This window comes from Didymosphaeria variabile, assembly GCF_027946475.1.
Source record: "Didymosphaeria variabile strain IMI 356815 chromosome Unknown scaffold_6, whole genome shotgun sequence".
Lineage (NCBI taxonomy): Eukaryota > Fungi > Ascomycota > Dothideomycetes > Pleosporales > Didymosphaeriaceae > Didymosphaeria > Didymosphaeria variabile.
In genome coordinates this window covers 2,551,025-2,573,369 of record NW_026611625.1, presented here as the reverse complement: position 1 = coordinate 2,573,369, position 22,345 = coordinate 2,551,025, and the positions used below count along the sequence as shown (strand labels likewise).

General features: G+C 52.9%; 7 protein-coding genes across 7 annotated transcripts; 1 reads left to right on the top strand and 6 right to left on the bottom strand.

Moving 5' to 3' along the window:
* Window positions 1-5,989, bottom strand: CDC39_2 (CCR4-NOT core subunit cdc39; the record flags this gene model as incomplete). The annotated part of the gene is made up of 2 exons (XM_056217495.1): window positions 1-63; window positions 116-5,989. The coding sequence occupies 2 exons, from the start codon at window positions 5,987-5,989 to the stop codon at window positions 1-3; spliced, it is 5,937 nt and encodes a 1,978-aa protein (XP_056069051.1).
* An 83-nt stretch (window positions 5,990-6,072) lies between these two features.
* On the bottom strand, window positions 6,073-7,032 carry CDC39_1 (CCR4-NOT core subunit cdc39; the record flags this gene model as incomplete). Its single annotated transcript, XM_056217494.1, has 2 exons — window positions 6,073-6,402; window positions 6,457-7,032. 2 exons carry the CDS (start codon window positions 7,030-7,032, stop codon window positions 6,073-6,075), a joined length of 906 nt encoding a protein of 301 aa, XP_056069050.1.
* A 1,250-nt stretch (window positions 7,033-8,282) lies between these two features.
* Window positions 8,283-11,414, top strand: HOF1 (formin-binding protein; the record flags this gene model as incomplete). Its single annotated transcript, XM_056217493.1, has 6 exons — window positions 8,283-8,328; window positions 8,376-8,980; window positions 9,028-9,882; window positions 10,064-10,431; window positions 10,577-11,190; window positions 11,245-11,414. 6 exons carry the CDS (start codon window positions 8,283-8,285, stop codon window positions 11,412-11,414), a joined length of 2,658 nt encoding a protein of 885 aa, XP_056069049.1.
* A 1,815-nt stretch (window positions 11,415-13,229) lies between these two features.
* N0V89_008739 (uncharacterized protein) lies at window positions 13,230-13,868 on the bottom strand (the record flags this gene model as incomplete). The annotated part of the gene is made up of 1 exon (XM_056217492.1): window positions 13,230-13,868. One exon carries the CDS (start codon window positions 13,866-13,868, stop codon window positions 13,230-13,232), a length of 639 nt encoding a protein of 212 aa, XP_056069048.1.
* An 824-nt stretch (window positions 13,869-14,692) lies between these two features.
* N0V89_008738 (uncharacterized protein) lies at window positions 14,693-17,923 on the bottom strand (the record flags this gene model as incomplete). The annotated part of the gene is made up of 1 exon (XM_056217491.1): window positions 14,693-17,923. The coding sequence occupies one exon, from the start codon at window positions 17,921-17,923 to the stop codon at window positions 14,693-14,695; it is 3,231 nt and encodes a 1,076-aa protein (XP_056069047.1).
* Window positions 17,924-19,780: 1,857 nt separating this feature from the next.
* N0V89_008737 (uncharacterized protein) lies at window positions 19,781-20,413 on the bottom strand (the record flags this gene model as incomplete). Its single annotated transcript, XM_056217490.1, has 1 exon — window positions 19,781-20,413. One exon carries the CDS (start codon window positions 20,411-20,413, stop codon window positions 19,781-19,783), a length of 633 nt encoding a protein of 210 aa, XP_056069046.1.
* Window positions 20,414-20,672: 259 nt separating this feature from the next.
* Window positions 20,673-22,327, bottom strand: GAL1 (galactokinase; the record flags this gene model as incomplete). Its single annotated transcript, XM_056217489.1, has 3 exons — window positions 20,673-21,612; window positions 21,659-22,113; window positions 22,163-22,327. The coding sequence occupies 3 exons, from the start codon at window positions 22,325-22,327 to the stop codon at window positions 20,673-20,675; spliced, it is 1,560 nt and encodes a 519-aa protein (XP_056069045.1).
* Window positions 22,328-22,345: the final 18 nt, after the last annotated feature.

Genomic DNA, 22,345 nt, shown 5'->3' with positions numbered 1-22,345 from the left:
CTAAGCAAGCGGTCGGGGACTTTGTTGCGCATTCGTGAAAAGGGCGCTGAAGATGCGCTCAACCTGAGGAGGTTGTTAGACTTGCGTGGAGCAATTCGAGAAGTAGGGAACGTACCTCTGGTGCAGCCTTGACGAACGGTAGGTCCCAGAAAGCGTAAGTGCGGTTCTTCAAAATCTCAAGGAGCGTGATGATCAGGCCCCATGGGTGCGGGCGATGTACCAATAATCGCTCCATGAAGACGCGCGTGATGGTGTGCTTGACGTCTTCATCATCCGGTGAACCGAACAGGTGTAGAAGCGCGCAGCTGAAGTACTGCGTATGAGAGTTAGGCCAACGTAATTGGTTGGCAATAGCGCTGATGAAGTGGAATCTGGCCTCCGGACGCAGCTCCCGAGCGAGCCTCTCAATCAGCTTGGCTGCAGGCGCAGAGCCGTCAAAGATGGGACCTTTCGCGCCTTGAAGGGCGAGCGCGCTAGTTCCGATGTATAGAGTGATGGCGTGAATCAATGCTGGATCAGCAGTTGTCACATCTGCCTCAAAGCCGGCAGGCTTTGGCTCGTCGTAGTAGACGGCATTGCAGACTTGGTCTACGTCTTGAGCTCGTGGCTCGGAGGACCGCAGGATACCGTCAATGAGTTCTCCTACGCCAGCTTGACGAATCATATGATCAAGATCGGCGCGGATAGTGGGCGCCTGGCGACTGTCTTCTAGGCGATCGACTTTCACGCCTGTAGTAAAGGGATCGGGCATCTCGAGGATGTTCGAGGGATAAGCACTGACGATCAAATTGCGCAGCTGTGTGCAATGCATCGGGATGCTATTGCAGAAGCGGAAATGGTTCTCGGCCAGAAATTCAGGATAATCGTGGTGAATGACGAGCAAGACACGCAATACACCACGGTAAAAGGTCTGCGCCATGATAGTCTCTCCGGCAGGCCTAATCAGTTCACCCGTGAAGACCAAGAGTGTCTCCATAAGCTGTGCGAACACATCCCATCCCTGGGTATGCCTATCGTCCAACAACGCTGGGACGAAGATTCGATGCGATACCAGAGTCAACCACGAGAAGGCGAATCGCGGGAAATGTGTGGGCTGGAGGATGAGGAATGCCTTCGCAACGGCAAGGAAGATGTCGCTCTTGAAACCAGCGAATACATCTTCTTTGGCTGCCTCGTTAAGCTCGAACAGAATCGAGGAGAACAGGCGGAAAAAGACCTTTTGGCAGTACAGCTCGCTGTCTCCACGTGCCCCAGGGTTGTCTCCACGTCCAAGGTAACTGTTGAGGACAAGAATCACAACTAACAGGATCTGGTCGAGATACTTCGCCTTGCTTTCCTTGACTGCTCCTTCCTGCTCTCCTTGATACACAATCAAGTCTACGATGAGCTTGGCAAGGGCATCAACCTTGACAGTAGCAATGTCTGGGTTGCCGCTGCCATACGGAAGAGACTGTTCATGTCCGTACGCAGCGACGGAAGCATCAATACATGCTCGGAAGAATTCGATTGATTCGCGAGGACTCTTGATGACCTGCGATACGTGCAACTGGTAGATGAATGCAGCAATGGACTTCTTCGGAGTGTCAGGATGCTGGAGGTGTACCCACTCATCGAAAACATACTCCAACTGATCTTTCTGACCGGTTGAGGGAGGCGTCAGCTCTTGATCGGACGTATCGATTCGCAGCTTGTTGAGCAAGTTTTTCCCAATCTCCAAATTCGGGTCTTCGGCGAGCCAGTTGGTGAGGGCGTCAATCGAGAGGGCGAAGTCGGCACGAAGGGCGCTTGGGTGCTCATTAAGTAGAATTTCATCCATGAGTATAGAGAGCATTTCCACCGCGGCAACGCGACGATCCTGAATGGCCTTGGCGATGATTGTGTTGAGTCGATGCATGTCCATGAGGCCAACATCCATAAGAGCGACCATGACTGTAGCGTTGAAGATGCGGTCATCGTCGTTGAGGGTGGCAAGCCACATGAGCACCTGCCTAGATGTCGAAACCGACAGTTCGCAAAGACCACCCAGTAGATGAGCCAAAGTCTCGATCTCTAAGCGACTGAGGCTGTCAGAGAAGAGGTGGTTCGTGACTTGACCAGCGATGCGGAAAGCCCAAGCCTCCTTGTTGGGACCAGCGAATGAGATGCTCGAGACAAGTTGTTCAAACGTATGATGGATCGGGCTTGTTGACAGCAAATCACTTATGCGTTCTTCAGAGGCCTCCTTGACCAGACGCATCATCTCGCCGAGTAGGTCTTCAATTCCACGCCATCCACGTTCTAGTCCTGCAGGCTCCATGTAACCGTTGATCTGTTGCGGCGGAGGCGCATGGGCGGCCTGCAAACTTTGTAGTCGGGGTTGCTGAGTCGCCTGGCGTGGTTCGGCTGGAGCAGCAGCGGGTGTGGGCAGATTTGCGACAGTGGCGAATTGATCTTGGAGGACGTCGGGCAGTTGTCTTCCACTGTCCTGCGATACGTTGTTGGCGTGGGGTGCACCGCGGGATTGCCTACCAAACTCCTCATAGATGGCAAGCTGCTCACGGTTAAGACCTCCGGTAGTTTGCTTGTAAGGCTCCGGGATATAAAACGCCCATGGACTGATGGCGGCGTCTTTGAATGGTTCGTTTGTTCGCTGCTGGCGGTAATCCTGGCGAGCCTGGATGGCTTCTTGTATCTGCTGGTCAATTTCCGTCCGTGAGGATACCTCGGCTGCTTGCTCCACTGTGTTGCAAACGAGGTCCAGGTTGTCATTCACAAACATGACAACGTGCCCTTCTGGTATAGCTTGCTCAGGCAAATCTCGTGCCATGACTCGGATATTATTCTGGATGCTCATACGCAGAGGTTCCTTGCAAGTCACAAGAGCCAAAGCACCGGACAACGACTTGACGACCGTGTAAGCTGCATTGCGCAATTTTTCCTCATCAGGCTCCAAAGCAAAGTCTTTGCTGACAAGTTGAGACGTTGAGATTGCTGCAATAGTGACAGATCGTTCAACGACGGGTGCGATAATCTCCTGTATGGCTTGCTGCACCGCAGTCTCGAAGATTTTCTTGATCGTGCTATGTGGCACAACGTTTGTGCTTGAGGGGGGATATTGAAGCTGGGGACGGAAATCTGGTAAAGCGGCTGTAATGGCTGCAGAAGAGAACCGTTCGCTAGGACCACGAGCGCGCTGGAGACTCATCAAGCCCAAGTCGCCGAATGGCTCCAGCCCGTCTGGAGGCGGCATTTGGCCGATATACTCTTCTTCAACTTGCGGCCTCATGCGAATGCATGTGGAAGGCTCAATGTCCTTGGGGTCGATATTAAGCCCTTTGCAAAGGACCTCAATCTCGAACTTCTGATTGAGCTTCAATTCCGCATGCTCGTACAGCTCTTTCAGCACACTCAAGATCTCCATAAGCCAGGGATTTGGAGGTTGAAAGATGCGGGATTTGGCAGCTTGTGCAAGGACTTTGCAGGTAAACGGGATAACAAGTAGCAGTCGATCTGTGGCGAAACCTTCAATCAGTAGGTCTTTGAAAGAGATGTTACGGAACTTGATTGGCTGGTTTCGCGCGATGGTGAGAGACCCAAGCCAGCCTCCAAGGTTCTTGAGATGCCCGCGTTCTGTGGACCCCAAGGTCCCTTCGCTGTTCAGCAAGCTAACCACGACAACATATGTTTCCCGTAGTACTTCAGCCCAGAGGATTCTGTCGTTGAAGAGGTTCAGCATGTCGAGGTAGAGCTGCTGGAAATTGGGCTGCATCTTGGCACGCTCTTCCACGAGGTAGTTGGCAAACCACTGGTGATGTCTATGTTCAACAGCCTCAGTGAGATCCCTGATTTTTTCTAGCAAGTTGCGTTCGGATACGTTGTTGAGCACAAACAACACACGATCTTGAACCTCTTCGTCGGGGTCTTCGTACAAGTCCGGTCGGAGTGGAGGGTCTACATGAAGGCAGGTAAACTTTGGTACTGCAGGCTCGGCCTGGAGCTGTTCGCCTACGTGGTTGCCATTGGTCAAGCCCACTCCATTTTGGCCGTCACCATTCACCTCGCCAATCTGCGAGCGAACAACCTCTTCGGCTTTGGCATATATTTCCGTTCCTTGGAGACCCGGGATATTGAGCAGCTCTTCACAGTAGTTAGGCCACTCATGAAGACGAGGCGAATAATGGATCAGAGCCTGGAGACCAAACTTGTACATCGAGTCGTCGGGACGGTAATCTTGAACGGCTTCGAGCACCATGGACAAGCCCACCCTAAGAGCCAGTCGCGAGAGCAGATTGTAGTTGATTATCCCACCGAAGAGGACCGCGGTGGTCGCTAGAGCTTCTAGGGGATATTCACCGAAGCAGTTATACTCGTCGAAGAGCCCGTGAATCATGCAGGCGAAAAGGTCCTGTTCAGCTGGATCGCGAGATTCCTTGTATTTCTTGAGTACTGTTATGATCTCGCGGACATCGCTTTCGCTGCTGTACATATTCTTGAAGTGTTCTTGCATTTTCTTATCGGCCTCCTCTGGAAGTGCGTTCCCGTTCTGTCCATTCGCATCGATAATATCGTCTACACCCTCGCCATAGTTGATCAAGCGGGGGTATGCTTGAATGCAGCCTCGCTGTAGTGTCATCAGGTCTTCATCGGTGAGACCACAATCGGCCAGGAACCAGAGTATCGGGTAGACGGTCTTGACTGGGAGGGGCAGACTGTTTGACATGTGCCCATCGTCGCGTGAACGCTGCATCTCTTCGTTGGCTCGGGCGTTGAGGAAGTTCTGCAGAATCTGACGGAAGAGAACACCGGCTTGTTCGTAAGTCTGCTGCAGCCAAGGTTCGATCTGGAACAGCCCTTGCGCGTGCGCCTGTGCTGCTAAGTCTAGGCTGATGTCGGTGTTGCTGCGGATCAAGGCCTCCAGCCAGCCGTTTTGTTGCGCGTGCTGTAGAATGACATTGAGGGACATGTTTTCGCTATTATAAGCGTCGTTCAAACGCCCTATAAGCCACTGGGGATCTTGTTGCCAAAGCCCGTAAATCACGAACTCGTGCTTTGGTAGTTTTCTCCAGAAGTATGGTTCGAACAGCTGCTTGAGCGCCTGCTCCTGCAATGCGCCCCAAGGCTTGGGTACCGCGGCAGCGGCGACAAGGAATTCGGCTGTGTGAGGGTTGATTATAGCATCTGGGATGCCCAGAACTTGTGCGTCAGCATACGATTCTGCCGAGCGGAATATCATGCCGAACAGAGCTCGAGTGGCATCGAGTGAGACGTATGGGTGCTTGACCGCTTGCTCCGCAACCACTTTGACCTCTGCGGATCCATTCTCGAAAGTGGCCAGGGAGTAAGATTCTCGGAAGCGCGGGATTTGGGACACATCGAGCTCCTCTGGGGTACATTCGAGGAATCGGGAGAGGAAGCTCAGCTGTGTAAGCTCATTTTGCCAGGCGCCACCCCACAGTAACTGGATGTCGAAAGTCTCCGTTTCTTGTGCGACCGGCAGGAGTGCGTTGTAGATGGTCAAGAACTGCGCTTTGGACACACGCAGACTCTCGCGATCGAAGGCGTGCACGACTTCCTGCCATTCTATTCGCTGACCTGTTCGGTGTTCCCGTAATGCCGCTACGAAGTTGTTCGCATTGTAGCCCGAAGAGACAGCTAAGAACACTAGCACATTCGCGACTTGCTGATAGCTGATATCTCGCGTTTCGGCGGACGCTAGTGTCTCTTTGCACGCCTCGATCGACTCGGTACCGCGTGGGCCGGCGCGTTGTATCAGCTTCACGAGCGGGTTTTGCGAAGCATTCGATAATTCCACCAGCTGCAATGCGGCTTCAACCTCGACGGGCATTGCGAGGTGTAGGTTATTGTATCGATAAGTCAAGGCCGCGGTCAGCTTGGCGACGCTTTCTTCATTCCAGTCAGATGGCGGGTTTTGAAGAATGCGGTCGACCAACGCGGCGAGGTAGGTGGGCGAATCTGAGAGCTGCGACGGGTCGGGTCGCGCGATAGCCATTAGAAGATCGTCGGTTGTGGCGCCAAGAATGGCGTCCGCTATGTACAGTCAGCATTGACCACGAGCGCGTGTGAGTAGGAGCACTAGCCTCTTGCTTTCAACTCTGAATTGCTGCCCAACTTGCACGACGCAGCAAGCATGGCCTGGGAGTATATATCGAGCTGGAAGTGGGATATTAACGCAGAGAGATCAAAATCTCGAAAGAGGTCGCCCTCGGGTGAGTTGAGCGATTCAGCAATTTTGAGAGCTTGTTCAGGATCTACCCGCAGCTTCTGCATCTCCGTCACCAGTATCTGGTAGTTGCCGTTCGGATCTGTGCTGCGGCCGCCCGTTGAGAAGATGTGCGCGGCATTATTCTGCAACAGGCGGCGGAAGTACTTGGAGAATACCTCCATACCGTTTGAATCGATCAGCTGCAGGGTATTAGTATTGCTGCACATATGGAGGAAGGAGCGCATGCCACATACCTTCCGAATCTGCTCGGCCTGCGTCTCCCACTTTGCGCGGTCCTTCTCGTCCTTAACGGGTCCGAATTGACTCAGCAATAGAAAGACCTGTGCAATGACAATGCGTGAGAGGTTCTGGTTGTGCGCCGACGCGCTTGCGGGATTGGCTGACGTGCTCGGTGAGCCCACGGTACTCGATGTCGACAGTGAAGGCGAGGCGCGCACAAGCCTGGAGGGCCCTCCGCCGCTGCTCGATCCACCACCTCCTACAGCGGCGGCGGAGGCCAGTTGCGAAGGCTGCTGCGAAAGTATTGTCCTCGACCGGGAGGACAGCAGCTGGCCGACTGGGGGCTGCTGTCCAGCGTGTGAAGGCGAGAAAGGCGCTGAGGTCGACGAGGCCGCCGACGACTTGCGGCTTCCGATGTGACGCGCTGAGGACGGAGGCAGCGATGGGAAGCTGGACGTAGCTGGAGAGAAGCCCGGCCGCGAGCCGCTGGGGGAGGGTGTGTTGCGCTGTTCGTGGGTGATATTCGTAGAGATGGGGGTCAGACGTGTGCTGTGTCTCGGAGGGCCCCAGGGTGGTTGCTGGCTGCTCATCTAGGCGTTCCCATGAGCAGCGCGTGCGCAGGGAGATGGGCGGAGTTTGGGGATGGGGATGGGGATGTAGGAGGATATCTTGGGTCGCGAATGTCCCGCTCCCACCAAAGCGAATCGCGGCCAAATGCTTGGCATGCCTCAGGCCGCTTGGAGGAAGTACTATGTTCTTCGTCCTATACCATCAAGTCCGGAAGGCGAGAAGACTTCGCTCACATTGCGGCTTGATCTTATAACTTGAAGTTTACAGCAATGATTGTAGCGATGCCTCGCCCTGCATGAACGGTGAACACATGTGTTGTTGTGCCTCTTCGGCAGTAGCGACTGCTCCGAAGCGTGCCTACTCCGAACGAACAACCGCGGACGCTAACAACCACGGAAGAATGCAACTGCGAGCGCATGTTCGTGGTCCTTAACCGTCGAACTCGTCGTAGTCACCTGCATGGTGTGAATCATGTTATGATATCAATCCCGCCGATTTGCACATTATGAGAGACTGAAACCTTGGGAACATCGTTCATGTTGTTGCGTATCGCCACACAGCGAGCGACGAAGCCCCTCGTAATGAGCAATGCTCGCAGCCAAATCCACGCAAGTCACAACAGGAATACTCGAAAGTATGCAGGCATAAGAACGGAATGCTCCGCCTGGGATAGATAGCAGCCTTCGGGATAATCCGCCGGCCATCTCAGGGTAATTGAATACCACTGACAAACATTGGCGTGCACTCTTCGACCATGACACAATCATGATTGGAGACGAATGCCGACTATTTTTCACCTCGGACTTATACTGGATCACGAAAGTTCTTCCAGGCTAGTTATCAGATGCATGAGCAGCTGCTTCCTTCCCGCCAAGGCAGCACGCAAAGTACATGTACGATGGAGTGGTTATTTCAACCACGAGTCCATCAAAACATAGACTAGTCTACTCGAGAATCTAGCTGGCGGCGCGAAGCACGCAGACGATAACGTCGGCGGCGTTCAATGGCTGTGTGCTCGCGGCTCTGTATTCGTTAGCGACGCGCGCGTTGTCCCTCGCGACCACATGGACTCGCCTAGTAAACACGGCCCTCCGCAGCCCCATCCCGAATCCCTGCGCCCCGCGTCCTAGCGACCCAGCTCACAAGCTCACAACGCACTCCTAGCTTCAAGCAATATATCTTATTCTTGCATTGGTGCTGCCTCTCGCTGCTTCTACATTGCAGTCGTTCCCGCCGACACCGCTCGCTCTCCCTAGTACACATAGGCGCCATGGGTGCGCCAGCGGCGACAGAGCCGCCATCGGTCACGCTATCATGTACGCTCATACAGGCTTGGAGGAAGGGCGTAGCTAATGGATTGCAGTTGCCAACAACTTCTGGGGCAAAGATGACGCCGGCGTCTCTCCCATGCTCGAGCGCATGCATAATGCCAAAGTCACCTCGGATGAGCTCAAGTCGTTCTACGCTGCGCGGGCCGCCATCGAAGACGAATACTCTCGCAAGCTCTTAAACCTCGCGCGGAAGCCTCTCGGATCGTCAGAATCCGGCACATTGCGCATGTCGTTCGATGTGATCCGGGGCGAAGTAGAGTCAATGGGCAAGGCACACCAGAGCGTCGCACAGCAGATGAAGACTGAGCTGGAAGAACCACTCCAAGCATTCGCTGGTGGCATGAAAGAGCGAAGGAAGATTGTGCAGAATGGCATCGAAAAGCTGCTCAAAATGAAGATGCAGCAGACGGCCACAGTGAACAAGGCTCGCGACCGATACGAGAACGACTGCCTCAAGATCAAAGGTTTTCTCGCACAAGCACACATGGTCATGGGCCAAGAAGAGCGCAAGAATAAAGCAAAGCTGGAGAAGACTCAGATACAGCTCTCGGACACGGAGCGAGACTATGAGGCTGCTGTTAAGATCCTCGAGGAGACAACCGGCCGATGGAACAGGGATTGGAAAGGAGCCTGTGATGTGAGTGATGCGTACACATACAAATCAGCCAAGGCTAACGTGTACAGAAATTCCAAGATCTGGAAGAGGAGCGCATCGATTATACCAAGAGCAGCCTTTGGAACTTTGCTAACATTGCTTCCACCGTATGTGTGAGTGATGATGCCGCGTGCGAGAAGATAAGACTCTCGCTCGAGGATTGCGACGTTGAAAAGGACATTACAAACTTCATCTCAGGCAGTGGAACCGGCCAGGAAATACCTGATCCACCCAAATTCATCAACTTTGCCCGAGGTGATGCCGACACAGCTTCGCAAACCTCTGAAGACGAGAATTTTTCCGTAGCTCAGTTCGCTAGGACCATGAATCCTGCATACCGAGCATCGTCGCCAGCGCCGTCGAGTTTTGACTCGCATAATGACCCAAACAATCCACTTGCTCGCGAGTTGCTCGGAAACAACACCAAGCCGATACCACAGGACCAGATCAATGTCCTGCCACAGCAAGCGCAGCCCGCCCGGCCAGCTGCTACGTCAAGAGCCTCGCATCATTCTGAGAGATCGGCTCGAGCACCACAACCGGACCCTCGACTGATCCAAGCCCAGCAACAGGCGCACCAGCAATACCAGCAGAGCAAGATCCCTCATAATGACTTTCCACAAGACGGCATGACTCAATTTTGCCGTGTCGGAGCACCCTCAGACCAAAGTCCAATGCCGAGCCCCGTTCGCCCTTCGAGTAGAGATTCTCAGAGCGAATATTCCAACCCCACATCGTTTTCGAGCATTGAACCTCCAAGCGGATCCGCATCGCCAGGGAAACCTATGTTCGAGTCACCTCAGCCGCCAGAGGAAATGTCGGTGCAGCAGAAGAAGGGGTTCTTTTCAAAGAACCCGTTCGCTCGAAGACAGAGCAAGCCAGATGTTCAGCCTCCAGCTTCAATTACGCCCAGCAGTCGGAACACCTGGGGTCCCGCGTCTAGGTCAGCAAACAATGAGAACGCCAGTCCCACGCGACCGTATGCTAGCAAAGGACGAGGGACCATTCATAAGGACGTTCCAACACCGAGCCCGGAGCCAGTAGACCCCCCGAGCAAACTTCCAGCTCAACATTGGCAACAATGTTTTTGATGTAGCGTCTCCTGATGGAAAGAAGGAGCAGAAGCCGAGTGACCCACAAGAAGAGCTGGACCCCATTGCCCAGGCACTTGCTGAGCTCAAGGGTGTTACGAAGCAGACTTCTCTTCGCGTGTCTGCGGACCGCTATCACGGCCTCGCCACACCACAGCCACCAAGCACACCTGCGGTAGGAGCCAATCTCCCAGGAGGAGCACCTACGCCATTAGCAAATGCCAGTCTGAATGCCGCCAAACGAGGCACACCACCACCATCGTACGATGCCCCGCCAATGTCTCGCCTCGGTGCTCCAAAGCCAGCGCATACGGCAAGGCAGATGCAAAAGACGACAGAGATGTACGTCCAGCAGAAAGCCAGCGTCTTCAACACTGGCTCCTCATCTCGTCCGCCAACCCGCGGCACCGTCGCCCAGGAGGCACCCCGAGCAGCATCGCCGGCTCCTCGTGCTGCAAGTCCTCAACCAAGCATGTATCGTGGCCAGCAACAACCACCATCGTCTCCCGCTGCGTACCGCGCAGCCTCACCCAACCCTTACGCAGGCGGCCGACCTCGCGCCCAAACCGCCTCGCAAACCCAAGCGCCGAGCCCCTACGGCAACCCCACTGGACGAGGTTCCTATTCTCGACAAGGCGGTGGTTCTTCTGGAATGCCACGCGCGACATCCCCCCCAGCCACCCCAGCCGCAGTATGCACAGAGCCGTCCCGGCTCCCGCGCTGCACCCACACAATCCTCTCCCCAACCCGCCTACGCCAACGCTAGGCCCACCTCGCGAGCAGCACCTACTTCCAGAGCTGCAAGTCCGAACCCGCAGTTCCGCCAGAGCTACGATCGCCCTTCCAGCTCGCGCGGAAGCGATATGGCGTTGCAACTTGCGCCTAGTCCCGGGAGCGAGCGCGGCGACGGCAGCGTGTACGGCGGAAGTGTTCGAGGAAGAAGCGGAACGGGTGGTCAGAGACCGCAGAGTAGCTACTATAGCGGCGGTGGGGCGTCGGACCTACACCATAGCCCGAGCACAATGAGTAGTCGTGTCAGAAGTAAGAGTGTTGCGGAGCCGAGACAGTATACTAGAGACGGACGGATGATTCTGCATTACTGTGAGTAACTCCATTCACATCACCTAGCATGAGCACGAAACTGACCAACAACAGCGAGAGCGATGTACATGTATGCTGCGCAAATACCTGAGGAGCTTACCTTTGCGAAGGGAGACATCCTTGCTGTGCTGAGGCTACAGGATGACGGGTGGTGGGAGGCGGAGGTTGTTGGCAAGGATGGCAGGCGCGGTCTTGTTCCGAGTAATTATTTGCAGAACTGCTAGAGGTTGATGCGTTGAGTGTAACGAGGAGAGTAGGATACCCGGTTATTTTTTATTCTTCCGCTTAGTATGATATTGTGAACGGCATTTCTGGTGTTTGGAATCTGGAGTTTGGTCGATTGTCCGATTCTTGCACTCGTTATGGCGACATGGCATGTAGTGTAGGCAGCCAGTCTTGATGCTTTGGGTGAATGACAGGCCCTTACAACGTGTGAACCTCCATCATCCAAAAGTGATGCTACTATCGTTCATCATTAGTATACTTTGATGGTAGAACTCCAGCGGATTGTACCGCGCAGCCTCGAGATTGGAGTGTGGCAACGAAACGTTGAAGTAACGGTTCGGATGATAGTGCTGTGTTAAAAGACCTCCTTCCACTTCCTTAACTCCTCAAACATCTTACCCTGCAGATCCATAGGGACTAAGAAGCAACTGATACGCTTGTCAAAGGATCTTTGTCTGTCTAAAAGCTGTACAGGCTCTTGTTCTGGTCTGCACCCAAATCCTTGAGGCGTTCAAAATGCGGCTAACACAATTGCACGCGCCTTCTATCCCTATCGAAACGGAGCACATACAAACATATGTGGATAGATTTGCTAACCTGCGGCATAAAGCCCATCGTCGTCTTTGACTTTGTCCCTGGAAAGGTGCGCAGTCTGTGTCTTCGGACTTCTTGTTGGTCTAAAAACAAAATTTCAGATATCGAATGCTTGCTTGTTGGGGGCCGGGATCATAAGAGCTGGATGGCACTCCCTATAGGCCAAGAGACTCTCAAGTATAGAAATGCCGCTTTTCTGCCATAATAGTATAGATGTGAGATATCTATATTATAAAAGTGTGTCTATGAGCAGATCTATAATAGCTAGATAAGATATGTATACTAATTTGGTTACGGTGAAGGATCTCTGTCACATGACAAATTATGATGAGGGGTAGAAAATATTCTTGCACATGACTTGCTTGGCTATTTACTCGATACTACAGCACCTCTATAAGTATCAACACTACCAACTTAAGGAACTTAGATTTAAGCGAGTTATGAAATTTTTATACGCATAGGATTATTATAAGCCTCTAGGTGCTAGATGCTAAATAGTGGGTGATAAGTGAGATGACAGGGTTGATAATGATAAAGGGATAAATATCGGCACGCTATCCCTAAGCTTCAATCCACCTAGCTATTCACAGAGACCTCTCCATCAGCTATAGGACCCCTTAGCGAGCTAGTTATTATAGTAGGGATATAAAAAAAAAACGACTAAACGGTCATTTTCTACACTATTTTCTCCACACAATTTGTGTGGGAAAGAAAAGCAGAACATACCATGATAGTACAGTGAATTTGTACTATACTCGCTGTAATATCATAGTACATACGTTAGTCTATAGGGTTCATGCGCTCTCTTGTACTCGATTTCTAATTAACCGAGCTGCAGACCATGCGCTCGAATTCCACTGAGCATCTGGGATGTACGAGACTGCAAGAATATGTGCTTGCCGCGTCTGTACAGATCATGTAAAGGAGGGAGACCTGTCTGAATGTGTTTAGGGTACCTAGTGTATAAAGCATGCTTCTCCGTTACAAAACCGGCAACGCTTTGCCGTGCGGGGTGTGGTTATTGGCACGGATTGACACCCGAGAACCACAATCACTTTTTCCGTCGGCGTAAAAGCTACGTAGCTTGGAACATGTGGTTTAGACGTCTGCTGTGAGGATAAAGAGACTCATTCCTTGAGAGACAACTTTCCGCACTCTCACTCCCTATCACACTCTACAGGCTGCTTGATAGTCCTAAACGTCTCTTCGGAGTAAACCGTTCAGATATTCCCAGCATTCCCAACATCAGTATTATTCGTGCAATCCGGCCCGCAAACAAACGGATCCAAACCCTTTCGCGCCCCATCAACCCTCATCCTCCTCACCTCCCCCTTCAACACCTTTAATTCTTCATTACCCAGCCTTTCCACCGCCCTCAAAATCCTCGCCACAGTCCCTCTATCCGGACCCTCCGCAACTCTACTTAGGATATCCAAACAAGCCGGCGTATCATCCGCCAAAACAGCGATCTCGTAATTCAGCATCCACCCGTTACTATTACCATCAAAGCCCCACGCCAAGATCTGCCACCCGTTAACGAAATACGACAGTGCACCGTTGCCCACCGTGTCCCACGTATCGACCCAGCCTCGCCCGAGAGAAGCGTTGTTAATGCGGCGTGGGGTGTCGTATCCGAAAGCTGAGTACAATTTGTGCGTACCGTTCAAGGTCCATGTCGAGAGGTCGGCCAGCTGGCCGGGGTAGGTGCCGAGCGGGCATTCAGCGGGCGTTGAGTTCGACGCGAGACCGCAGGTGGGTAGAGTGGGCGAGAGGCTCCATATGAGGTTGTCCAGGGCCATGTACTTCTTGTTGGAGCTGTAGGATACGTACCAGTCGCCATAGTAGAAGCCTGGCGGCATTGGGCGGTACGGTGGCGGAGAGGTGTCGACGTTGGGGTCGAGAGCAGGTGGTAACCGTGCTTTGAAAAAGTGAGAGGACTGATAAGGGGTGCAATGAGCGTGAGTTAGGGAAGTCGAGAAGAGTAGAAGGAGAAGCTTGAGCTTGTATGCCATTGCAATTTTGTTTTGCTAGACCTGCGAGAACGTCTTAGCTTCTAGCTGAAATGTAGTATGAGCTATGCGATACTGTAACTGATGTGAATCGACGAAGCTTTTATCTTTTTCATACTACCAGGAATTGTGATCCGCTCGCAAGGCTTCGCATACGGCGGATCTAGGACATTCTCGGACAATGTGCATCCTTCGTACCAGACCCTCCATTTCGTTCACTCTGACGTTGTGTTGTCTTGAATTCCTTCTAGTCTGCGCCACGAAACACTGGGAAAAAGCTCCTGGGATAGTTAGCCACGAAGCTTGGCCGCGAGGTTGAGATAAGGGGTGGTCGTGACTCGTAGCAGGTGTATCCTAGCGCTGATACCTACCCTACTTCAGGCAAACCATAAGCTGATGCACAGCATACCATTTGTGATCATGCTATTGAAGGTCACGAGAGAAAACACAGACATGCTGCTAAATAGTTGAACACATGATTGATGTCTCAGTACTTGCATTGAGTGCGTCGGATAAGATGTCAAATTATGATTGATTAAGGGCGCCGAGGCGCACGACGACCGATGCACGAGTCGATAATTTAATTATTCCTCTATATGAGTGGGCTGCGCTGTAGTAACTTGTACTATGCTCTGCTTTTCGGAAACGAGCCCTCGTAGACGCATAGTCCACAATCAGGATTCCTCTCCGGCGCCTTCCGGGGCCCCAGCCGTCATCCTAGCCGTTTGAGACGTTGCACCGGACCCGTCAACCTTTTCTTCGACTCTCAAAATTGGATGACTCCTCAGCGCCGCATTGCGTCCTGGAGACTGTGGTGACTGCAGCAGTATCTCACGTGCAGTGTTCTGCCTCGTGCGCACAGGCGTCGTAAGCGGTGAAATGCTGACTGGTATACGACTCGGCGTAGACATATGTGGTGCTTGTCTGTGTCTGGACACAGGCTCCTGCGATTGCACATGACCAGGCGGTAAAACTTCCACAGGGTCATGCAAGGGCCACATTCCTTGCGTTGACACACGGAGTGGCGAAATGGGCGCTGAGATAGTCCGCCCATGAACCGCACTTGGTGAACTTGGAGAAGATGTGACGTTGGCCTTTAGCGCGCGAGACGATCTTCCAAAAGCGAAGGACGACCGCCGTGATAGAGTGGGCGGCGGGCTCGCTTCAGTTGCTCTAGGAGACAGCACACGGATAGGCGCCATCTTCTCTTCATCATCGCCATCTGGATCAATGTTCTCGTCAACTGTGGTCCGGATCTTACCACTGAGCTTGTACTTCATATTGCGAATCCTTCTTCTAACTCCTGTGCGTTCCTCGTCGGCTTGCTTGCTACTGCTCGCTCCATCGACTTGCACAATATCGGCAGGGTAGTCACTATCATCTTCGCATTCACCATCGTCAGACGATGCGGGGTAGCTGAGATCTTCTCCTGCGTCGGTCGCCCAAGATTCAACTCTCTTTAAGTCGCACTTTAGCTGCTTTACCGTCTGTGTCTTATTCCAGAGCTGGAAGTACTTCCCATGCTTCTCCAGAAGCTCATGGTGCGTGCCGCGCTCAGCCACGGACCCCTTGTCTAAGACAAAGATCTGGTCAGCGTGCTGCACCGTTGAAAGACGATGCGCGATTATGATGGTCGTGCGCCTCCTACATATCCTGGCGAACGACTCTTGTATCTCCGATTCGGCAACATTATCAACACTTGAAGTAGCCTCGTCGAGCACAACGATCTTTGGATTGCGAAGGAAGAGCTGGGCAATGGCCAGCCGCTGTCGTTCACCTCCGGATAGCTTCACACCTCGCTCTCCAACCACTGTGTTGTAGGCCATTGGAAACCTCATAATCTGGTCGTGGATGGCGGCATCCTTGCAAGCCGCTATGACCTCCATATCACTGGCTTCTAGCCGCGCATACCTCACGTTTTCCAATATGGTGTCGTTATTGAAGATTGGCTCCTGTCGGACGATACCAACGGTCTCTCGCAAGCTCCTTTGCGTCACGCAGCGAATGTCTTGATCGTCGATGAGGATGGCTCCTTCGGTAACGTCGTATGCGCGGAGGAGCAACTTGTCGCAAGTCGTGGTTTTTCCGCTACCGGACTGGCCGACAAAGGCGACTGTTGAACTGGGTTCGATGGTGAAAGCAAGATTGTTTATGACCGGATTATTCCCATCGTATGCGAAAGACACACCTCGGTACTCCACTTTACCTTCGCGGAAGTGGAGATCCTGGGCGCTTTCATCATCGAGCACTGTTGGCTCAGCTTGCATGAGCTGACGCAATCGCTCAACGTCGACAAGGACTTGAATCAAGGAGTGGTAAAAGTGTGCTAGCTTGAAGAGAGGATTGGTGAAAAGGTTCCAATAGAACAGGAGTGCAACAAAATTTCCCACGGCATCTTTGATGTGCGTGGTGAGATGCGCGGTGCGAAGGAGAATACCGAGGTATCCCAGAGTTACCACTAAGGTCTGACAAATTCGCATGACCATAGATAAATCGTAGTTGTAAGCCTGTTCAGCCAGTTCCTGCAGACTCAGAGTCTTGAGGCGATTGTGCTGGTAGTCTTGCCTGTTGAGATAGAAAGTCGACATCCAGTTCGCGATAGACTCATGGAGAACGTCCCATTCAACACGCGACGTCTCTCGGTACTTTCGACGAGCAGCTGCGCACAGAATCGTGCCTTTGTATGTCACTATCCCATAGAAGACGTACGTACATGAGAGTATCAATGCCACATACACGTCGAACAGATATGTGACATAAGCGAACGCGACCACAATGTCTAAGACAAGTGGAAGGGTGCTCTCGACGAAGTCGTCTACAAATTGGTTGACAACTTGACCTTGTCCGATCGCAGCTATCATTTCTCCGGTCTGCTTGTTCTCATGAAAAGCGTAGGACAAGCCGGCGACGTGTGAAGCAAGCGACAGCAGCAAGTCTAGATAGCTACCATAGAAGAGTCTGACGCTCAGCCACTTCCTTGCAGGTTCCAACACGATATCGTAAGGAACCTTGACCGCAAAGATATAGATCAGGATTTGTCGGGGGAGCGTGCTGTCATTATGGTTGTTGCTTATTGCCTGGACGATGTTGCCAAGAATCCGAGGGCCGAACAGTTGGGAGACTCTCCCGCCAACCGTGAGTATTAACATAGCTAGGGCGTAGAGTTGACGTCGTCGATCTCTGAAAGGGACAACGTATGGTAAGAGGAACCTGACCTCATGAAGGTAAGGCCACCAGCCACCGACCTTTTCGATGTGCTCCTCTTGCTCCGAAGGTCGAGTGTTGCCTTCGGCTCCGTCCTCATCACACTTGACGTCTTGGAAACCAATGATCGAGCTAGCGGAAAGGTTCGTTTGCGTTGAATGTAATAGAGGCTCCCGTTCAGCGTCTCTCGGAGGTGAGACCTCGGCTGATGCGGTCATGGAAACGCAGAGAACCACGAGCGACGCAATGCGCAGGAGGCCAATTGACAGTTTGACGAAATCAAAAGGGCAATGTCGAGCTGATTGAAATGATGAGAGCGTAATAGTGGTGTCCAGAAACATTGCGAGGATCCATGTGACCAGATTAGGGAGCCAGTATAGCCGTCTTGCGTCGGAGTGAATGAGCAAGCTGACCAGCCACAGCAAGAAGTTGAGCGTCGTATACACGACGGCATCCGGTTCAGCCGCCCAGTCAGCTTCAAAAGCCGCGCGCAAAGTTTGCAGAAGACCCTCGAGAAAGTGTAACGAGCATATTGCGACGGTGAAGTGCTTGGAAACAGCTCGTTGCGACGCGCTGAGGGTGGCTCGTTTTGACGGCGGAACAAAGCAAGCAGCAGCAATAGCAAGGAAACCGGCGCAGGTGACAATGATGAAAGGGGACGAGTAACGGAGAGTGCGGAGATAGGCGCTCGCGGAAGCCATGGTTTGCTCGTGCTATGGATTGTCCTGGGTGGGAGTTGTGGAGGGCCGGAAGGAAACAAAGGAAAGGATGAGGCTAGCTGTGGTGATCATCGCTGGCAGTTGGTGAGCGTCTGGAGAGTCCCTCTGGATAAATGAAGCGAGAAGGACGACGCGTCCGGCGCCTGTGGATGGCGGGAAGGCGTTGATCTGTTCCGGGGTGCTCTTTCTGTCGGGTCCAACGTGGAAGTCGCAGTCGATATCTCGACAATCCCGAAAGGACGGTGGGAGCTGGATGGCCGATTCGAGGAAGTACTGTACCCTCAGCCTTGTCCAAGAGAATGGTCGTGCAGGGCACCGAAGGATTGGACAATGGCTGTCCAGGCAAGGTGAGGTCAAGGCCAGTGCGAAGTCTCTAGACCGGCTAGCGACTCGGCCCGCTATCCGAGCCAATCTTCGCCGTGTTGCTGAGATGCGATCTATGCGTGCCCAAGTCTTTTGGCGGGCCTTCTTCGATGATGGCGCGTCCTTCTACATCTCGTTGCAAGGATTGGACGCACTGGGCCAATGACGCGACGGCCGGTCGATAATGCGGGTGAGCGTGGGCTGATGGGTCGGCGGCATGCTGGACGTTGGCGTGGCTGTGGATGAATCAATGAGGCGGAAACCTACGTTACACCCGCATTGCGCTCACCTCCGAAAGCGCCTCGTATTCAGTCAGCGCCCCGGGCCCGGCTTCTGCTTCTGGCGTGGCAGGGCGTGCAATCATCACAGCAGAGCGCCCAAGAGCCAACCTGCTTTTACTGCATACGATAAATATCCACGCGCTCTACAGTATACAGCATTCTCGCCTCGGACCGACCCTTGGGTACCGAGACCGGGTTTTCACATAATTGGAGCAATGTTGCAGGTTGGCGTGGGATATGTGTGTGAGCTGCAGCTGGCTTGCAGAGAGACTGGCCAACAAATCTCCGTCGTACCAACGTCCCTTGGATTACGTCTCGCGAACACGTGCTGGCCGACTGACCTCGGGACCGCAATTGGAGCCAAGCATATAAGAGAACTGCATCGAAAGGACGAAAAGTAAGACGGAGGGCTCACAGCAATTGGTCGATTCGCCAGCTTGTAGCTACTCAGTGTTGATTACATCATCAAGACTCATCATCCAATCAAAGTTCGAGTCATGTCCGCGCTCCTCACCTCTTAGTCTTCGCAGTTTCACCCGGACGTCAACAGTATTAGATGCCAGCTCCAGATCAATTCATCTGACTCAGTATACCGAGCATAGTGCCTCCGTGCGACCAGTGGCCCTAGGATCCAGATGGTAGCACATTGGCCGAATGTGCACGAGACAGGAGATGATTACTAGCACATGGCAGACAGGAGCTGTCTTAAAATCAAACCATGCCATACACATATCAACAAACGTAGCGCGAGCTATGTGCACGTCAGAGACACGTTCATGAGAAGTTCGCAATTGTATTATCTAAACGCGAGGGCTCGCAAAATAAGTGACCTTACCTTCTATGCCTACGATGGGTAAGAAAGACCAGTTTCCTGCACATTTCATCAGCCACGACTCTCGTCACTTACAGCTTTTTAACCAAGAAGCCCACATAAGCAATCATCGCACTCTAGCGCATGCTTCGCAAAAGCCTCTGCCACGGCCTCCTCCATGCCGAAAGCCACCAAGTGCCTATTTTTGCGGCACTCGTCATCCAGATGACGCGCAGCAGTGTTCCACAAGTCCTTCCACAGTGCAGCCTCAGCCTCACGCTCCTGATACGTCCCAGATTGTGCCTCCATCGAGGAGTACGACACTGCAGTCAGAAGGATTTCAGGGATGAATGACCCATGTGACACCGTCATAGGAGTCAAAGACTACACCTCAAGATAACCCCCAAGCTCACTGCCAGGGCTAACCCGCTCGAGCACATCGAAACCGTAGCCGATATCGATTGCCAGCCCAAGGACACGAGCCTGAGTCTTCGCCTTGCCCACGCTGCGAGGCGGGCAGCACAAACAGCGGACGTCGATGTCAAACTCGCTATAAGTGACATCGATGTCCATACCAAGCTCCCAAGCCCGAGTCCTGGCCTGAGTCGGCTCGATCTTCTCGAAGGACACTCCATCCAGCCATGTACCAACCTTATCTCCCTTCTCAGCAAGCAGAGAAGGGTGAATCGCCCCAATTTGCACATTCTGCTTCTTACCTGTGTTGAAAGCAGCATCGACAATCTCTTTCGCCCAACGCACCCTCAGCGCCAGCGCTTCCAGATCAGCCTCCTCATCTGTCTGCGCCTGGTGGACCAGTCGCTGTGTAGACTGCACAGCGCGCCAGGCGCGGAGGACGATGGGTTTCATTTTGCTGGGGTGGATGGTGAGAATGTTGACGAGGGCGGCAAGGTTGGTGGCCATGAGGGAAGTGAGGTCAGTGGTCATCTGAGCAGTGAGCTCTGCTTCGGTGAACATCTTTGTATTGGGGGAGATGTGCTTGGAGGGATGCTGTGGCATTGGATGGTGTATGGGAAGGATGAAACTTTGAGGGGGCTTGTGTTGCGAACTTCTGGCCTGCTGGAGGGGTCAGGCTCAAGGCTTATAATCAGTTCGATTAACAATGTATGCCAGGATTAGTGTCGACGATAGAAACATTGTGTATTTCACAAGTACGTTTGTAACATTGTGCACAACTATCTTCTATGAAGAAGTGGTATCGTTGCGCCACCCTTTTATTCTTCCTCTTTGTGTCCTTGCTTTTTCTACTGCGTGCCACTCAAACAATGCTCTCTCCAACAATCTTCAGCACCATACTACCACTACCCGGCTTACTAACAACAACGGCCTCCTCTAGCTTCTCGTTCGTGATGTCTGGGAACTTCTTCTTGTAGTACTTCTCCTCCCACGCTTGCTTAACAGCCTCGACCTTGTCCTTGGGGACCAAATGCACGCTACATCCTCCCCAACCAGCACCGGTCAGCCTGCTACCAGCAGCGCCGGCACTGCGCGCGAGATTGCACAGCTCATCTAGCTCGGGACAGCTACAGTCGTAGATGTCGCGGCATGAGGTTTGTGTCTCGTTCATAAGGTCACCCAATCCTTTTATGAACTCTTTACCATCCGGAGGTGGCGCGGACAGTAGCTGTCTGAACTTGATGACGCGGAGTGCTTCGGTGAACACGTGGAGCGCACGCTGTCGCAGCTTGAACCTGTCCGCCCGAACAGGGAACTTTGACATGTAGCGCTGGTTGAGCTCGTCTTCTGATACACCAAGCAGCGCGCAGATGTCACTTCGTGTGTAGCCCTCTTCTTGCGGCAAGTAGTCGCCTGCCAATTGGACGAGCTTGTTGAGTTGGTCTTCGAAGTCCGCGACAGAGGTCTTGGTGTTGTCTGATACGCCTTGCTTCTCTTCAAAGTATGTGTCGTGGAAGCCGCGCAGGCTGACGCCAAGCGGAGAGGAGTCTTGAGGTAGTTCTTGCTTGAGCCCGAATACTTTTGCCAGGAAAACCGCGGCGAGGGTACATTCTACTACGCGCAGGTTGTAGCATACGGGTGCGGTGACATGCTTGTCGGCAGCCACGAAGCTCTGGGCGGTGACAAACGTGAGTTCGGGGTCTGTGTGTGGGAATTCGAGAGTCGTGTAGTTGAGGGACGGCTTGAAAGAGACGTATAGCGCGGAGCCACGGAGCGAAAAGACAGATGCTGCTTGGTCCATGCTGTTCAATCGTTAGCATGTTCTAGTCATGAGCGTAAATTGCGTACCCTCCAGAGTTGACACCGACTTCTCTCTCCGAGACAATGGCCAATTCACAAAGCTCCTTCTTATCCACCTTTGTCTCTCCATTCGCTGTCAGCACAGCCAGTGCGGTTGTGCATGTGAACGATGCTGAGCTTGACAGTCCACCACCGCTCGGCACTGTACCATCGCACATGACGTCCATTCCAACGGAGACAAATTGCTTCCCTTGCTTCTTGCAAAGCATTTCTGTGACACCTTTGAGACCAGACCTGAAATAATTGGTCCATTCATGCTCAGAAGCATCTATGTCAATGGTGCCCTCGGACGGTATTTCAAATTCGCGGGAGGGGAACTTTTCGGATTGAACGTTTGCAATGCGCACTCTGTGCTTTTCTTCAGACGGCCGAACGGCTACGGCCATGACAAAGTCAGCGGTGATAGCCATGGGTAACACTTCGTATAGAGAGTAGTCGATGTGCTACGAATAGTCAGTTGAGTAATTGCTGATAGGCATGCGTCGTACACACCTCGCCGATGATATTGACCCGTCCCGGGCTTCGTGCTACAAACCCTGCAGGTCTTCCGTATGTCTCCTTGAACTTAGCCAGTATCCGTTCCCATCGCTTCGCCTGTACTGGAACCGCATCCTCGGGGTAGATGTCGTGCAATGACGTCGCCGTAGGGACCTCCATGACGGCGTCTAGAAGCGT